The sequence below is a fragment of the Ambystoma mexicanum genome, chromosome 4p, assembly GCF_040938575.1.
Source record: "Ambystoma mexicanum isolate Mex_15411 chromosome 4p, UKY_AmexF1_1, whole genome shotgun sequence".
In the NCBI taxonomy this organism is placed as follows: Eukaryota; Metazoa; Chordata; class Amphibia; order Caudata; family Ambystomatidae; genus Ambystoma; species Ambystoma mexicanum.
Genome location: NC_090927.1, coordinates 172,738,089 through 172,756,243, shown reverse-complemented (window position 1 = coordinate 172,756,243; position 18,155 = coordinate 172,738,089). Strand labels below are relative to the sequence as shown.

Genomic DNA, 18,155 nt, shown 5'->3' with positions numbered 1-18,155 from the left:
GTATCATAATGTGACCATTATTTTTCAGGACGTCTGCATAAGTGGTGGTGAAAGGCAGCATGCTGCACACATTTGATACTGTAGCTGTCGAACATGGAGTAATTAAATTACAGTCGGTTTCAGCGTCCAGGCAGAGCAGTTTAAGCAGTTTGTTACCGGTATTTGGAGCAACACATGGGGTACATGAATACAATGCAAAACGCTGAGAATGCACCCAATGAAATTAATATCAGCTGGGCCCATATGATTTAAGAGCCTGAGGCAGGGACTGAGCTGAACTCATAAAAACAAAGATCAATTTGGGTATTACTGGGATGCGGTGCATGCTTTGAAAAATACCACCCGGAAATTGTCTGATCAGTGCTGGACAGAATGGCCCACACATGGCAGTAAGGAAACAAACTCTCACACAGGTGCCACCTCCCTTCGGAGGAAAGCAGCCTAGGGGCACTAGCATAGTTCTGAAGCGATTTCAAAGCATGGCTTAAGTAGCTATTTATGATAGGTTTGTATCAATTTCCTCATTAAAAGAAGCATGGCATCTCAACATAGTTTGTTAAAAAAACAAATGAACAGAAAGCCCTGTGCACTATCATGGTGAAGAATAATTCTCCTTTTTATCTGCCTGTTTTAAACAGTCACCCTCATTTTAAATTCAGCAGGGTGCGAAAAGGAGATGTAAATGTGAGAAGGAATGCCTGTAAACCTCCATTCCACGCTCTGCCCAATTGTGATGCCATGCCCACTGTGAGAAACCAAAAGGTGTCTCACCCGCTAGTCCCTGGGGATCTGTCATCCAGATGGCCAGGACACGGCCATCGCTTTTGGATCCAGTTCCTGGGGGTGGACCAGTGCAGAAGAATCACCTGGATGGGGAGTCTTTGGAGAGTGGGAGTGGGAGTAGGGCACCGGATAGTGAGACGTGGTATCTCCTTCCCTGCAACACCTTTTCCCCATCCAACCAGGTAGGATACTTAGGAACTCAACCCCTGACCCCCTTTTTGGACACAAACACTTTCTCATGGACAGCTCACTGTGAGAGAAAACGGACTAACACCCGAGCCGTATACCTGACATGTCCCAACACAATGGTCAGGCAGAGTCAGGCAATTACTGATAATTACACACACCTGATTTCCATCACACTTCCCCACATGGATAAAAGGCAGCGCACGAAAGCACACTCTGAGTGAGGCAAAACACACAAGGAAGCAGCAGTTCCGGCAAGTTTAATACAAGGAGAAAGACGGCAAGACCAGAGAAGGTTGCAAGAAGGAAAGTGCCCTTGACCTTTTCATAGGAAAAACGCTACTTTCACGAGCCCTCGAGAATAAGGAACATAAGACCGGGAATTAAAGTTGAAGAAACGTGCATTGTGTGTCGGAGGTACCCGGGGCTCTCCTCCGTCGATAGCCGAGGTGGGGAAGATTGCTGCCATGATAATGTCCCTGGTTCCTACAACAAATCAGCGCCAGTAAAGTCAGCACAGCCGGTGAGTCGGGGAGACTGATAGCAGACCGGTCTGTGTTAAAACCAAGATTGGAAGCAGCAACATTATATGAAGAAATCGGAAGAAAACAGTATGTGAAGCGTATGTGATGAGCAACGCGGACATAATTGAACACCCAAGGAGTGACTGAACTTTTTAAGCCAAGATAGATACCATATACAGTGTGCTCCGTCACCATGTGGGTGCTCATTGGAAGGTCTCTGTTAGGTATCCAACTGAGAGGTGGCTAATGGGAACTGTGAACTGGGAAATTGAAGTGGTCCTGCAACGGATCAAGCTAAACCCTGTGCACGTTCGAAAGTCTTCGATAGCTAATACAAACTGCAATTGGTCCGAGCCCGGCTGAGGGAGACTATTTGTGTACGAGGAAGGATCCGAACCCGGCTGAGGGGAATCCGGGGTGAACCGTGAGTCACCCGAAAAAGAATATTCCCTGGAAATTGGAGAAGGGGATCTGAGCCCGGAAGAGGGGGATCCAATGTAACGATTGTGGTATGAAAAGGGATCTGAGCCCGGCTGAGGGGGATCCAAGGTGAAGAGTGAATCACCTAACTTGAGTACTTGTAAAAGGAAAGTAGCTTTTCATTTGTTTTGGTACATCAGGCCCTCGGAATCAAGAGACTTTGATAACTTAAGAGGCTTGGGCACAGAATGCCCTGATGCTGGTAATGGAACTGTGTTTTACTGCCGAAGAAGCCCCAGGGTGTGCTATGCTTGAGTGAACCATCTTGTCCCATGCTGAAAATGTGGGGAAGGGAGGCCAATGGCCTGAACATCCTGACATACCATTTTTGTGAAACACTTCTTTCTTTTTCATGAACACTACCCCACACTATTTGTATTTAGAGGTAAGGGTTGGCAATAGCTTATTTTAGTATAGGTCCTTTTATTTTGATGAGACTACATTAGGACTGCAGTATTATTATTTGATAGTCGTAGCTTGCTCGCTGCTATAGATGTAGGATTAGATAGACGTCCATCAATAAAGTTCAATAAACACCCTTGAACTGTGTTTCTCTGTCTTACTATTGATTCCATCCATTCCTTACACCACACATAGGAGAGAGGATACATTCTGAATCATGCTGACTGCCTCCATATTGTCAACGCATTTCTTTTTAAGACACACGCAGGATGCCATTGTTGATCTCGGTGGAGTTGTATCAACACCCCAACACTAAAATTCTATGATTAACGCTAAACAGGACACACGAAGAATGACATAACATGTTGAACTTTAGAACTATATTTTGAGACCTGAATTTGAAAATGTGAAATGAAGTGAATACTATTTTTTGCAAATAAAAATAGACACTGGGAACTAACCACAACAATACTCAACTAGCTCTCTAAGAACCAGAACACCTCATAATTAGACTGACAAATGACTTTGAATGATCAAGTGACTGATTCGACCCAAGTGGGACGTTATTGTTTGTTAGTAAGGAAGCTCTTGGCTCAAAGCACATTCTGGATTTTTCTATCCAATATGAATATGGAAGAAATAGATACATGCATATATGAGAACCTCTGATTTGCCATTCGATAGCCTTGAAAAGGACCATAATAGGTTGAAACACGTGTTGGCTAAGGCAAAAATACGAATCAATGTAGGCTACACTAGCCCAGACAAAACTGTTAAAAAATAAAATACGTTGTTCACTGCCACAAAGAGTTCAAGCTTGTATTTTAGAGTATGATAGATGCACAAACATGTATACAAATAAGGAATACTAATTTTACATGATTGACTTGTGCATAGGGGCATAGGTTATATTCATGTTCAACTGATCACTATTTAGGTTACACTAGTGGCTAGGTCTGGAAAAGATCCGGGGCTAAGCTAATGTCCAGGCTGTCAGGACTCGGGGCTAGCTAGTCTTTTGGCTGTAGCTCCTGAGCTTCTATCCGGGGCTACAGCCAAAAGATCCGGGGCTATAGCCCCCTCAGCCCCCCCCCTAGCAACGCCCCTGGGTTACAGACATAACCTCCTACACCTATGCACACGCCTCAATCCAAAATGCTGTCTGTATAAAAGTGGATCTTGGCTCAGCACACTCTGTTTGATTCTGCCCAAATCATTTCAGACTGCAGGCATTTCTTTTTATGCCTACAAGGCACTTTCGTGCAGGCGTAAAAATATAGATTCCTATGCAATCCGCCTCTGTTTTGCACCTGCTAATGTCCAAGTGGATTTCGCAGGAATTGATTAGTAAACACTGCAAAGCGTAATTTGTAGGCTGTGTTACTTTTCCATAAGACGGAGAGGAAAATACATAGCTGGAAATGCGTTTGCCGCGTGTTACACTTTGCGTTTGCCCTCTGTCTGGTGAATGGTTATAATTGCATGCACAGAACCCACAGCGCGTAAGTGCTAACGTTGGTGGTCCACTGTATGCAATTTACATGGATTATGAAATGAGGCGCAGAGTGTTTGTGGATGGAATGTTTTGCTAGCATTATATATCTTATGCTATGTAGGCCCTCCGCATTGGTATTACCCTCACCTGTGAACCAGGCCTATAACTCCGGGGAAGGGTATGGTGCTAGTCTCGCTTTCTGTGTTAGTCCATAAGGCCACATCTGTCTTAAACTGCAAAAGTGTGGACAGCGCCAAGAGGTCGTCAAAATAGCAGACGCTGCGCTTACATGTTCAGAAGCGTGTGCCATTTCCTGAAAAAGGCAATCTCAAAGTAGATTGTTGTTTCACCAGATACTGGGATCTCGTTACTTCTGGGCATTATTTGCTGTCACAAAGTAGCTAAAAAAGAATGAAAATATATGTGGGAGTGGGGTAAGGGTTTACGAGGTACACCCCCCCAAAAAAAAGAAATTTGTAATGTTTTTTCCTTATGTTATTTTCGTTATAAGGTCATTTGTTATAAAATAATTTGTTATAAAGACATGTAACCCTGCTCGAGCCGGCGTGGTTTGACGCAATCGATAAATGTGTGTGTGTGTATTTTCCTTTATGGAGGATGTGTTTGAAGCCTTTTAGCTGTGAACTTCCAACCTACCCACACTACTGACAACACCAGTACTAACTACATTCCTACTTCTTTACTACCGAAATAAGAACGTCTTTCTTCTCTTCTAAAATTATTTGGAATGTCCTTACACCTCACACAACATAAAAAAGTAACACAACCCAAATCAGGTATAACAGGAGAGAGAGAGCGCCCTGCGTCCCTTTTTTTGTATGTAATGAGAAGAGCGAGTACAACTTTACAAATGGGAGACGGCACGGGCAGTGTGCAGAAGAATACTGTCATTGTTTAATAAGAAATAATTGTAGACTTTAGATTAACACGTGAAAGGCTAAGAATAAGGCTATTATCGGTCAGGACAGACTTGCATTGCTATACTGTCTTTTTATATTTCCATGACTCCATCTGCTTACAGCTTTATAGACCACGGGAGGGGTCATTATCACATCAATCAATCAATCAGCTATTTGTATAGCGCACTGTCACCAAAGGCATCATGTACTTTTCAAAGATACCGGAGGCAGAGACCAAGAGACCACCTCACAAAAAGAGCCTGGTTTTGAGCTTTTGCTTTAAGGATGGTCAATCGAATGTAGTTCTTAACTAGTAGCGAAGGGCGTTCCAAAGCTTGGGGCCAGTCATGGAGAAAGCACGGCCACCCAGCTGTTCCTTCCTTTATTTAGGTACGCGCAGAAGAGCCGCGTTGGAAGATCTTAAAGACCGGCTTGGGGAAGCTTATCCTGAATGGCTAGACATCCTTTGCCACTCAGTGACCGATGGATCATACACAGGGCTTTGAATTTTACACTAGCCCCAATAGGCAGCCAATGAAGAGATTGTAGAGCCTTGGTTACTCCTACTCCAAGCGGAATGTGTTTCACCAGACATACTGCTGCATTTTGCAGCACTTGCAATCGCTGGATGAGGTAACATGATTGTGCTAAATAGATAGCAATGCAATAGTCAATCTGTGCATGAAGGTTTTCGGGAACAAAAGGGAGGACCTTCTTCAATTGCTTAAGTTTAAGGAAACCCAGTCCACATACTGTGTTAACCTGGGCCTCCATAGACAATGCTATTTTGACACCCAGATTTCAAATCACTCTGGCTGGTTCTGGCAGAGAACCAAGCGATGATCGCCATAAATTGTCGGTCCATCCTCTAGCCGCCTCAGGCGGACCAATGATCAGGACCTCTGTCTTTCCGCCATTCAATTTAAGCCAGTTTGCCTACTCCAGCCCAGGACAGAGTCCAGACAATTTTGTAATCCTTTGTTCACGTAAGCCTGTTTTGGATCCAGTCTAAACAAGATCTGGGTGTCATCGGCATAGGAAATAACCCTAAAGCCAAATGAATGAATAAGTGCCATCAGTGGCCTGATATATAGGTTGAAGAGTAAGGGGGACAAGGCAGAGCCCTGTGGAATCCCATAAAGAGAAACTGTTTGAGAACGCAAACTCAGAAAGGCACAGAAACAATCCAGTACTGCCCCTGTGAACCCTACTTCCTGTAGCCTAGATATCAGAATACCATGATCAATTGTGTCGAAGGCGGCCGACAAGTCCAGTAAAATAAGTCCTGCCGAGCCCCCATCATCTCTGATCATGGTAAGGTCATCAAGTACTGATACCAGGACTGGTTCGGAAGCCATCAAGATGTTCTGTCCTTCGAGAAAAGCCTGCAATTGTGGCAAAACCACTGCTTCTAGTACCTTCATAAGGAAGGGACAAAGCGATAACATCCCTTTCTCAACTTATAGCTCTTGGCTTCGCCTAAGCCAGTGACCTTGGGACAGCTCATTATACCATGGTAATGACACCTCACTAGACCAGAGCCCTACAGTCAAATTATGTTTATCGTCCACAAGCTCTTGTCATCTATCTGCCAAAGGGTTGCCTTTTCACAACACTATCCCACCCCACGGATTGCTCCACTCTCTGCCCCACTTCCTGTCCCCTACATTTCTGTTGGCTTGTTGGGGTTTCGCCAACCTGCCACTAATCTTTAAAACACAGCATTCAGAAAGGTCCCCTTGGCCACCCTGCTTCTATTTTCCACTTATCATGTATTTATTTTCTTCAATTACTTCTCTGCTTCATTCCTGCAGGCGCCTGAAATAGGTATCTCTGCCCCAAAGATGGAGACCTAAATCCCATTTTGCTGAACGAAGTTAGGTAAATCATCATGTGAGATGAACCTGTGCAAAACACTTCCAGAAAACCCCCAAAGTGTCTTGAAACCTAAAACGTTGACCTATATATAGCGGCTGGTCTACTTACTCCAGTCCCGGTCATTTGCAGCCGCATGTGTGACTACACAACCTTGATGGTTTACTATCAATTCTTAAGGGTCTCTAGGCAATCCATACTAGTTCAATTAAGAGTGGTTAAGATTTCTCACGAGAATGAATAATAAATATTAGTTGTGATCAATTTAATTTCTGCCACCCAATGAAAGGAAATAGATGCATCCAAACATGTAATTTCATGGAAAACCCAATGTATAATATTTCTTTGTGTATCAGCCGCTAAATTGCTGTTCACCTGGGGCCATATTAACTAACATTTCCGCCAGGGCAAAGAATTAAGAAAATTCACCTACCACCAGTTTAGCTTCTTGGGTAAATCGGAATACAGCGAAGATGTTTTAAAAATGTGTGTACCAGGGCAAACATAAATCTGTTACTATTTTTGAGTACACAAAAGAAACCTCTTTACTACATCAGTGTTTTATGTTTTGCAGCAAACACATTACAAACATCACTCTGCTTCATTTGTGCCCTCTTAAAAAAATATTAATAACATGAATTTGAGCAAACCCTGAATGTTCCATGTTCTGTATTATCTAAGCAACAAAAATGGTGCTAAATTAATTTTCTCTATTTGGTTGCACAAGTTGAGATAATATGTCCCCAAACTGTCGTGGACCATGCTGGCCACCCAAAAAGTGAAAATTGGCTATCTGTGAATACCCACTACTTTTGCATCTAGCTTCCCCATCAGGGCTCGATATTTAATGCCAGAAATACCACAACCAGGCCCTCACGTAAAGTGTGTGCATCACCAGCAGTAATGTAAGATTAGCCACGCCAGATGTAGGGCCTCATTACGACCCTGGTGGTATGAGGTTAACGGCGCCGTTAACCCCATACCGCCTCATTATGAGGTCCGCTCACAGGACCCGCTCAGGACACCTGGTTTTACCAGACGTCCTTAGCGGGTCCCGCGAGCGGCCCCGCATGCTAACAACGGGGCCGTCATTAACGGGCCCATTGTTAGCATGCTCCCCATTCCCATTGAACCCTAATGGGGCTCAAATGAGAATAGGGATGTACCGGGTCCGGGTTCCCTGAATGGGGAAATACCGGGCCCTCCTAGGTCGGAATGGCCCGGTATTTCCCCACTCACGGTATCCGGACCCGAGTTTAAGGGCATGGCTACCTCCAAACTCGTAATGAATCCCGTAGTCAACTACAGTTTCCATGATCCCTCACTACTGAATATGATGTGCTGTAATTGATGGAAGTTGTAGGCCAAAATATTTGTAGGGTAACAGGCTAGTACATTTATCTGTGTTTCTGTCAGTTTTGAAAATGTTCTCCTGATTGACTATGGGCGTCATTACAGGGTTGCCGGAAAACACGCCAGTAAGCGGCGGGTTTCCCGCAACCCCGTAACAGCCGTACTGCCGCCTGATATCCCGATGCCACTGGGACAAGTCCCGTTGGCCCAGGATGTCTGGCGGTGGGAAGTGTAAGTCCCCATTCCTGTGGAGTCCGACAGGAATGGGGACACAGAAGCACTGGCACCGTCGCTAACTGTGCCGGTGCTTCCCTGAAAACCATGCCTGTAGGGGCCTGTCGGGAGCACCGGCCCCTGCATGCATTCTCATATTCTGGTGGTACGGAAAGGGTGCTGGTACGTTGCTATCTGCATCCTTATTTCTGGACTGCCAGGCTTGTAATGAGGCATTATGTATGGAAAATATTTCTATTTTTGCTTGCTCTGACGTGCATCTGTCAGGTACAAGACACAAAGAAAACACACACTAAACAATTCCGCTAATAGATCTTTGGGAGAGTTCTAGATCTTTGGTGAAAGAGAGTTTCAGTCTTAGTGGGTTCCAAACCTAGGTGTCATTTTTGGTGGAAGGCTCTGAACCCTCTGAAAATGGAGGATGTGTCGTCCAAGTATGTTTACCGTAGCAATGCGTGGCCTGTAGGTGTTTCCCCCCAATTGTGAGCGTTAATTGTGGAGCAACGAAAATGTGGTGTGTACTGAACCTCAAATCAAAGGAGCAGCACACGACATACAGCCTTCATTTTAAAAAGTCTGCTTTTTAAAAGTACTGCAAGGTGGACCAGACACATACAAGGGGAATGACAGACACAACTCACAAAAGGTATCTACATTACCTTTAAAAACTCTCTCTTAATTCTGCTGTGGATTCTTCTCTGCCAACTACTTAAAAATCCCAGCCAGTAAGACCCACCGATATTATTGGTTTGTCTTTGAGGTACGGCATGGCAGGATTTTATAATTCGTCCACATCGTTTAGCTTCCAGAGTTCGATTGTTCCTTAAACTCGGGAAATTGGTTCAGTTGCATGCAAGTACAACCACACATACCTCCAAACTGTGTCAAGGAACTTAATACAATATTTGCTATTTTTCCATGTATAATACTTTGAGTTTGAATTGTGTTAATAAACTCCCAGCTGACCGCTTTCATTCAGTAGGCCATTTTAACTAAGTGTAACCAAGTACTCAGATCTGTGTTGTCCTCAGAACATGGTTGCCATTTATATTTATCCTTTTTTAAAAATGTAATTTCAGCCCCAGTGAAGGAGAGTGTGATCCGTCTGGTAAATGGCTCTGGTCCTCATGAAGGTCGCGTGGAGGTATTTTATGACAAGCGCTGGGGGACAGTGTGTGACGACGGCTGGGACAAAAAGGATGGGGATGTGGTGTGCTCGATGCTGGGATACAAAGGCGCTGAGGAGGTTTACCGAACTGCCCGATTTGGACAAGGTGAGCTGCATTCAAAGATGAAGGTTTCAGGAAATGGAATTTGACGCTTTGTCCCCAATCATTGAGAATGCTGAAATATTTTAAATGTCATAAACATTGTAGTTTTTCACATTGCAAAAGCACATCATCTTGCAAAGGGAAGCATTAGGCATTGTGTATTACATGTTCAGAGTTTATGGGCCTCATTACGAGTGTGTTAGTCCGGTAACAATGGTGCGGGTAAGCCTACCGGCACTGTTGTTACCGGACCGGCACACTACGAGTCTGCCTGCTGGAGTCGCTGTGCCCGGCAGGTCTGCCCTGCCGGGCACATTGACCACAGTAAGCAGACCATAACGGAGGCACCGGCACTGTTATTTACGGTGTCAGCGACTCTGTGTACCCCATTCCCATCTGAGTCCTTTGGGACTCAGATGGGAATGGGGAATACCAGTTCTCCGGCGCCTGACTTCCCGGACCGGCGGGGTTAGAATCCCCCGCTGTTACTGGCAAGCCAGGCTCTGGGAAAATGTGCAAGTCCAGCAGCAACCTGCCGGTTTTACCGGCACGGCTACCGCCGAACTTGTAATGAGGCCCTATATCTCAAATCTTACATTGAGATCTGAAAGGTTTTTATAGCTTTAGTTAATAATAAAGTATTATTTCAGAAAGCATTTCCTCAAACACAACTGAGTTGTGTGGAAATTGAAGAGTCAGGGCCTTATCATGCTCGAGTGCTATTACTGCTGCTTTACTGCTTTGTCCAATCCCGAGTTTGGGGAGGTTAGGAGGATTCACCCCCAGCTCTGAGCTGGGGGTAAATCCGCTGACTTTCTACCCATTTTCGATGTAATTCCCATGGACTCGAGAAAAATGGGGATTTACCACACCGCTGCAACTTGGGATCCTGTGCTAATAGCGCTGCACCAAGTTGCGGTAACGCTAATTACGTTGGGCGGTTTCCCGGCACCGCGCACTCGTGATGAGGCCCTTAATATTTATATTTTGGATTTGTGTGAAGGATCTGTGTCGCACTGCTAACACGCCAATTTTACTACACCAGCGAATTCCGAGATTGGAGGTGAAGTGGTGGAATCACCTGCAGCATAAGGAGAAGTCACTCCTCCAATTTTCTGTCAAAATAATTGCGTTTTACTGTGGTGAAATGATCGCTCGTCTAAAATCCGCAAAACCCCACATGGAGTCTATGGACTCCAAAAATGGGGATCAGCACCACCTTACTTCCACAAGTAACCCAGAAGTGTAATGATAAATGTGATTTGTAGTAATTCCATAGAAAAATGTGGGGCCTCGTTTAAAAAAAAAAGTTGATGGCATAATTGCCAGTCTTAGGTTTGTATCAAACCAAGTTTCTGGAAGACATAATAGGGTTAGATGAAGACATGTGAGGAATTGCTTTTATTTGATTCCAGGAGACAGGATTGCTTATATCCACATCCAGTAATATCTTAACAGGTAATGTGAAGGATTATCCTTGGTGATATTTATACATTCAGGTTAAACAATGGCATGTGCATGGGTCAGTGGCTTGTGCCGTCGCAAGGCCGTAAGATCTATACCACTAAGTGGTAAGTGGGAGTTTTGGTTTATCCTTGCCTCAGCTGTATCTATGTTGTCCTTTTTATTTTATCCATGGTTTTGCTATGACTTTTTAAAAAAGTTTAAATAAATAAATGAATAAATAAAAACTCTAAAATTAAAAAAAAACTAAAAACGGATGAACCACCACCAAAATTGATAATAGTCCTGCTGTCGGAGATCACAGATATTTATAACTTTACTGCTGTACTAAGTCTGCACTTTGATTGGTATAGTACTTAACATGTCCCAACACAAACCCTGCTAGGAGACAAACGTATGAATACTTTGTAACAATTTTTTGTATGGAGAAAAAGAAAGATAATGGGATCTTATGTTGAGAAAAAAAATGGCTCCCTCCGGGACCGTTGTTAAGGATTGATGTGAAAGGGGCCATAGCTTCTTACATTAGCACTGCTAAAAGGTGTTCATGTTTGACTCATCTTCACTGCCTTGACACATTTCAGCTTCTAGGACAGCACCCCGACAGAGAGCACAACAAACTGAACAACTGTTCAACCCAAGGTTTTTGGGTGAGCTGACAACTAGTCTTATTGTGTTTGGCATTGCATTTTTGGGGATTTTGAAAGATACCATGCCTGAAGGGAAGTAAAATGAAAAATACTTTACTGTTTAGGAATGCAGAGTAAAAGGAGCTCAAAGGACTGGACTCACACAACATCACCTGAGAACTCTATTTCTGCTTATTGTTTATGATATGATATGAAATGTATAATGCGCCTGTACACAAGTGTTTCTAGGCGCGACCAGACGAGGAGGGGGAAACAGAGGGAGGACAAAACAGCGATCTTACTGGGCCTTGTGCCATTCAGATCACGCAAGTGCAGGGAAGGTGAAGGGGAGAATTGCCAAGTGGGGGTCTGGGGTGGAGAAGTGCAGGTAATCAGAAAGTACAGCCAACAGGTGGCTCATAAGTGCAGAGAGAAGGGACTGTAGGGTTTCAGATACAGACCACAAGTGGTGGGGGAGACAAGAGGCAGTGCGAGGTGCAACTGGACTGGCAAGGACCTGGGCCCAAGTTCAGAAGGTGGTCAGGTGACCAGTGCGTGGAGCAGACGGGTCATCAGCAGGGTGAGAGGAAGAGAGAAAGCAGAAGCGAAGAGGAAGTTCTTGAGATGCTTCCGGAACCGGAGGTGGTTCTGCTCAAGTTTGAGAGAGACAGGGAGGCTGTTCCAGAGGGAGGTCCCAGCCGAAGAAAGAGATCTGCCCCCAACTCTCTGCTTGGAAAAGCGTCTCACCCTCAGAGAGTTGTCAGTGGATGAGTGGAATGCTCGAGACAGGAGATGTTTAGGAAGAAAGAGTTGGAGGTAGTATGGTCCCAGGCCCCTGAAAGCTTTGTGGACAATGCAGAGGGTCTTGAACTTGATCCTTGCTACCACTGGGAGCCAATGAAGTGATTTCAAAGCTGGAGAGATACGATCCCTTGGCTTGAGGCCAAGGACAAGTCTTGCAGTCCCGTTCTGGATAAATTACAGAGAACGGAGAGTAGATGTAGGAGGATTTAGAAAGAGGCTGTTGCAGTAGGCCAGCCTAGAAAGGACCATAGCTCTGGAGACAGTGAGTTTCTGCGGGAAAGTGAGGAAACAAATAATAGCTCTGAGGAGGTGCAGCTGATAGTTTGACTTCTTAGAGACATTGGAGATGTAAGGAGAGAAGGAGAGGGTGGAGTCGAAGATGACCCCAAGGTTCTTAGCCTCACAGGTAGGAGCAGGAAGAGGGCCCAGAGTGGGCGGCCAGAGAGAGAGAGGAAAGGAAGGAGCTGGTGCTCCGATGAGGAGAATCTCTGTCTTACTAGCATTAGGGCAGAGATCATTGGCAGCACACCATTCCTGAATTGCTGACAGAGAGAAGGAGTAGAGGCAGCCGAGGGGAGCCTGAAAAAGAGCTGTGTGTCATCCGCATAACACTGAAGGTTGGTGCAGAGAGCAGTGATGCGGTGGGCAAGAGGTGCCAGGTATTGGTTGAACAGCCAGGGGAACACCACAGGTAGAGAGAGAGAAAGAAGAGAGGAAGGACCCCAGTTAGACATGAGAGGGTCGAACAGTGAGAAAGGAGGTCAGCCAGGCCAGGGCCTGATCAGTGATACCCAGGTTATCACTGAGGCGATTGAGCAGGATGACATGGTTGACCGTATCAAAAGCAGAAGAAAGATCGAGGAGAATGAGGACAGAAGGAAGGTTAGAATCAAGGTTGGAGAGCAGGTCTTCACAGATGTTGAGGAGAGCAGTTTCCATGCTTCTGGCCACTCTGAAGCCAGACTGATGGTCATGGAGACAACCAACAGATTCAGTGTGATGGTTAAGCTGGGAGATGGACAGCTTTTCCAAGAGTTTGCCAAGGAAAGGAGAGATAGAGATTGGGCAATAGTTATCCATAGAGGAATAGCAGCAGAGGACTTCTTTAGGAGGGGGTGTACAAAGGAGTGCTTCATGGGGGAGGGGAAGAATCCAGTGGCAAAAAGTGATTGCCAAAATTGGCCAAGGCTGGAGCAAAGGTGTTGATGTGGTCCTTGATTGTTCTGGAAGAACAGGGAAGAACCTGTTTTGACAAGACATTCCTAGATTGGTCTTGTCTAGAAATGTTGTCAGGGGTGAACAAGGGTAATCAACAGAAAGGAGTAGGAGAGGCAGCCACAGGAAGGCCAGGCATGGAGTAGGAGGAAGAAGAGGAAGAGAGGGTGGACAGGGTGTCCTGGGTTTTAGTGATGAAATGAGAAGCCAAGGCCATACAGAGAGCCTAGGAGGGAACAGGAGAGGTAGAGACTGCAGCAGGATTGGCCAGCCCCTTGCAGATTTTGAAGAGTTCAGCCGAGTTGTTAGATGCCGCAGAGACGCAGACTTAGATGTGGGCTACCTTTGGAGCAAGCGGCAGGCCAGTTTGTCAGAGGGTGCACCTGTAGCCCTCCACTTCCTCTCCGCCACCCTGCACTTGCGTTTAAGGGTGACGAGGTCAGAGTCATACCAAGAGTTGCACTTGGATTTGGGCTTCAATCTGATCCTCATGACAGGGGCAAGTACATCAAGGGTGTCAGAGATAGAAAGATGAAGGTTGGAAAGGGCTGTGTCAGGGTGTGAGTCAGCCAAAGGTGCAGAAGAAGGAGAGAAAGTATCAGTGAAAGCCTCAACTGACACACGCTTCATGGGTCGGATGATCGAGAAGGTAGGTGGCAGTGCTGAAGTCGGCTTGACCTGAGGGGTAGAGAGAGAGAGAGAGATGGGAGGAAAGGAGAAAGTGATCGCTCCAGGAGAGCGGAGTGGTGAGAGGGTTGGAGAGGGGGAGGTCTCATGACATCAGAACATCCAGGGTGTGCCCTGCATAGTGAGTCGGGCCAGAGGGAAGAATAGAGAGAGAGAGAGAGAGAGTCGCAGAGGTTGCGAAAGAGTCCCGCAGAAGGACAAGAAGCATCCACGTGGATGTTAAGATCTCAGAGGAGGAGAAGTTGAGAGGTAGAGGTGAGGAGGGAGGGTGAGAGGTCCGCCCTTTCAGAGAGGAAAGAGCCTACCTGGCTGGCCCGCCGGTAGATAGTGGCCACAATGAGAGAAAGGCCAGGATACAAAGAGGACAGGTCTTCAAAGGACGAGTAGTCCTGCATATGAAGGATAGAAGCAGGGATCCACTCAGGGAGAATCAAGGCTACACCCCCACCAGGGCGGTTGGTTCTGGGCACAGAGAGTATCTTATCATCAGAAAAGAGAGTGTCAAAGCTTGTGACAGAGTTGGAAGATTTCCAGATCGAGTTCTTCTAGGAGACAGCAGATGTCAGAGGAGTGTTTGACAGCTGAGCGAGAGTTGAGAGTAGCAATGTGGAGCAGGTTGCCCCCTTTGAAGGACTTACATGGAGGGCTACAGGTCAGAGATGCGCCCTGTGGAAGTGTGGAAGGCCCCTGAGGATGGGCAGAGGAGGAGGAAGGAGGAGAGGGCAACATAGCCAAGGAGGAGGAGGTGGGTGCCAGAAGTGGCAGAGGAAGAAGGCAACAGGGTGGCCGGAGAAGCAACAGATGCAGCCATAGAGGTGGAAGTGGATGGAGGAGGCAGAGGAGCCAGAGAGGGGAACGAAGGGACAGCAGGAGAAGAAAGGAAGTTCATAAGGCACAGGAAGCGTCAATCAAAAAGGAGGAGGTTGGCCTGAGGGCCTTGGACCAAGACAGTGCCATTTAGGTAAACAATTATGATGGTCTTGGAGGAGTAGAAGGGGGCCAGGAGAAGCTCCCATCGGGTGCCACCATTAATGGGTGAAGAGGTAATAGGATAGAGAACAGAGACAATATGGGGGCCATAGGACTGAAGAGGGAACGACAAAGAGGATGTCCATAAGGGTATGTCTGGAGGAAGCACTGGTGTAGGTGTCAGCGGTAGGGAGGCCTGGATTGGAGACCAGGATATCCCTTTTAAACTTCTTTCCACCAGACTCAGTGAGAAGGATAGGATAGTCGATAGAAAAACAGTTAGAGAATATAGGCGGGACAGAGAGCATTATAGAGGGTGCGGAGGGAAGAATGGGGGAGGGATGGAGAGTGGGGAGTGGAGGGGGGCGTACAGATGTTTGTGGTTTAAGAAATGGCATTAGGTGATAAAAGGGAATATAGTATGTATTTATTCAGCAGTTAGTTAGCATGCAGATTACTGTGTGAGTGGGAAAAACGATTTAGGTGAACTCACACGTTCCCAAACATCTCCCTCAGAAAGTACAGCCTGCTGGGTCCCTTAGACCTCCCTCAGAGAGTGCAGCCTTCTAGGGCCCTTACACCTACCTCAGACAGGTCCTCATATTCATTTCTTCTGTAATCATCTTTTAAAAACATGTGTAAAATGAACAAGGGGCGTTGTTTCATTAAAAAAGTAGGCATTCTATTAAAAAGTGGGCAGTAGCTTGTCAACATTGCTAAGTTTATTTGTCTTCTGAATTCCCCATCTGTAGAAAATGTCCATGTATATTTCTATTATTTAACAGAGTAGAATACATATAATATTGCCGTGCCAACCAAGTACATTTTTAGAAATGCCAATTACCAAAAGGCGCTGGTATCCAACCTGCAGCTCTCCAGATGTAAAGTACTACAACTCACATGACTTCTCACCTTAGACTATGCTGGATAGGACTGGTGGGAGTTGTAGTGCAACATATTTGTAGATCCAAAGTTTATAGACCCATGCATACAGTGACTTTGTATCGACAGACGTCACATCCTGCAGAGTTACTGCACATTCCTTTTTGCTAGTTAGTTCCCCGACTTAATGTGTTAGGAGCTTTTTCTCTAATTCTTCTACAAAGATACCCATGCAGCGAGCCAGACTGCAGCTTTCTTAGCCTACTCCAAAGCCCACTCACAAGCCTCAACCAATAAGAATCTGGGCAGCTGGTCTCAGGGTCTTAGGGACGGGGCTGGGAAAACTAATGAGCTGATCTCCTTAGAAGGTGATGTGAGTTCTCCCCTCTGATGCTAGGTCCATTGGAGGTCCTCTGCATTTACTGTGTGAATCTGTGTGTGCAAGGAGACTTGCAAGGTGTGTGAATGCTCAGAAACAGTGGCGAAGCTTTGTTGTGAGATCTCCGCTCGCATGGGGCCTCCCACATTCTAAGTCAACCAATTCATAGTTGAGACCGGGTTTGTTCACAAATATTGGTTTAAATGCAAAATTAATTCACTCCCCAAATCTCGACGAACACACAATTTACAGGGAACTGGTGGTACCAACAAAAAAAAGGGAAAAGCTTACACAATACAGTGTCAGGAAAAGCAGAACAAGTGGAGTGGATTAAACTAATGTCCCCCTCCAATTGACTATGTGCCTCATTACACGGATGGCGGTGAATTACCGGCACCACCTTGGTGGAAAGGGGAATTACCACCCTATTCCAAGGTTGGCGGGGCGGTAATTCCCCCTTCCACCATTGCCCTTCCCCATTCCCATTTTTGCCCCGTAGGGTTCTATGGGAATGGGGAAGGCACTAATTATGGTACCGCAAATTGCGGTACCGTAATTAGCTCCACTGGTCCCTTTGCGGGTTGGTTTTTAACACCTGCAAAAAGCAGTAGTAAGGCGGTAAGGATTTACCGGTACCGGTAAAATACCGGTACCGGTAAACCTTTACCGCCATCCGTGTAATGAGGCACTATGTGTGCTTCTATCTCCTTAATATAAAATAGGCTGGAGCATGGAGAAGATGCAGAGTCTGAAGAAGGGGCCCGTTAAAAGGGGTAGAGTGCATAAACCTGGTTAGTCCTCAGGAAGTAGAAGTCATAAAGCATCACTGATAATACATGTGTTTTTACTGATTTTAATGCTGCTTGCTTTAATCATCCCGGAAGAATGAAGACCTCTCGACCCAGGGGCTGCTGATGGCCCAATAATTCCGGAGGAGATCCAGTAGTTCACTGAGCTATCTTGCCCGCTGTGATGACATGGCCTCTGATTCCTCTTACTCATTTGTCTACCACTTTCCACTTCAAAGAGAAGGCTACTGATTTCTAATTAGAGGAAGATGACAACCCCTCACTGTGATTGGAATTAGGAAGACGGGCCAGTCCCAGTAGAACAATAATCACACCACCTGGCCTTGCAAACAGCTAGAGGATCCCAGGACAGTTCTGGCCCTCACCAGAAGTTGCGTGGTAGCCCTTAAATGCATCGGTAACGCTATTACTGCCGCATTTTAGGGCTGGCCCAATCACGAGTTGGGCAGAAAGTTGGAGGCACAAACCTCCACTTTCCGCCTGTTTTCTGCGATGTTATCCCAGCGCTAATAGCACCAAAAAATCCCATTGGGTCCCAATGGGAAATGGGGCTTAACCGCCTTACCACTACTCGGGATGCAGCGCAAAATTCGCCGAATAATGGTCATGCAATTCACATTGGCGGTATCCCAATGCTATTACCGCCGGGATACCGCCAACCTCCTGATGACGGCCAGTGTTTTGAGTATTGGTTTTGAGCACGAGCTCACCAAACTATGTTCCATTTGAGAGTTTAATTTAAGAAAAAATGTTAACATTCCACCGTTCATTTATGTAGGGGGAGCCAGCATTTT

At 45.8% G+C, this 18,155-nt stretch overlaps 1 protein-coding gene across 2 annotated transcripts in view; it reads left to right on the top strand.

Annotated features, from left to right (window-relative positions):
• Positions 1–18,155, top strand: part of SCARA5 (scavenger receptor class A member 5) — a 1,246,105-nt gene that overhangs the window by 1,137,315 nt on the left and 90,635 nt on the right. For both annotated transcript variants that reach the window (XM_069605636.1, XM_069605638.1), the window contains exon 8: positions 9,332–9,526. In XM_069605636.1, coding sequence (XP_069461737.1) covers positions 9,332–9,526 — 195 coding nt within the window. The remainder of the gene's footprint in view (positions 1–9,331; positions 9,527–18,155) is intronic.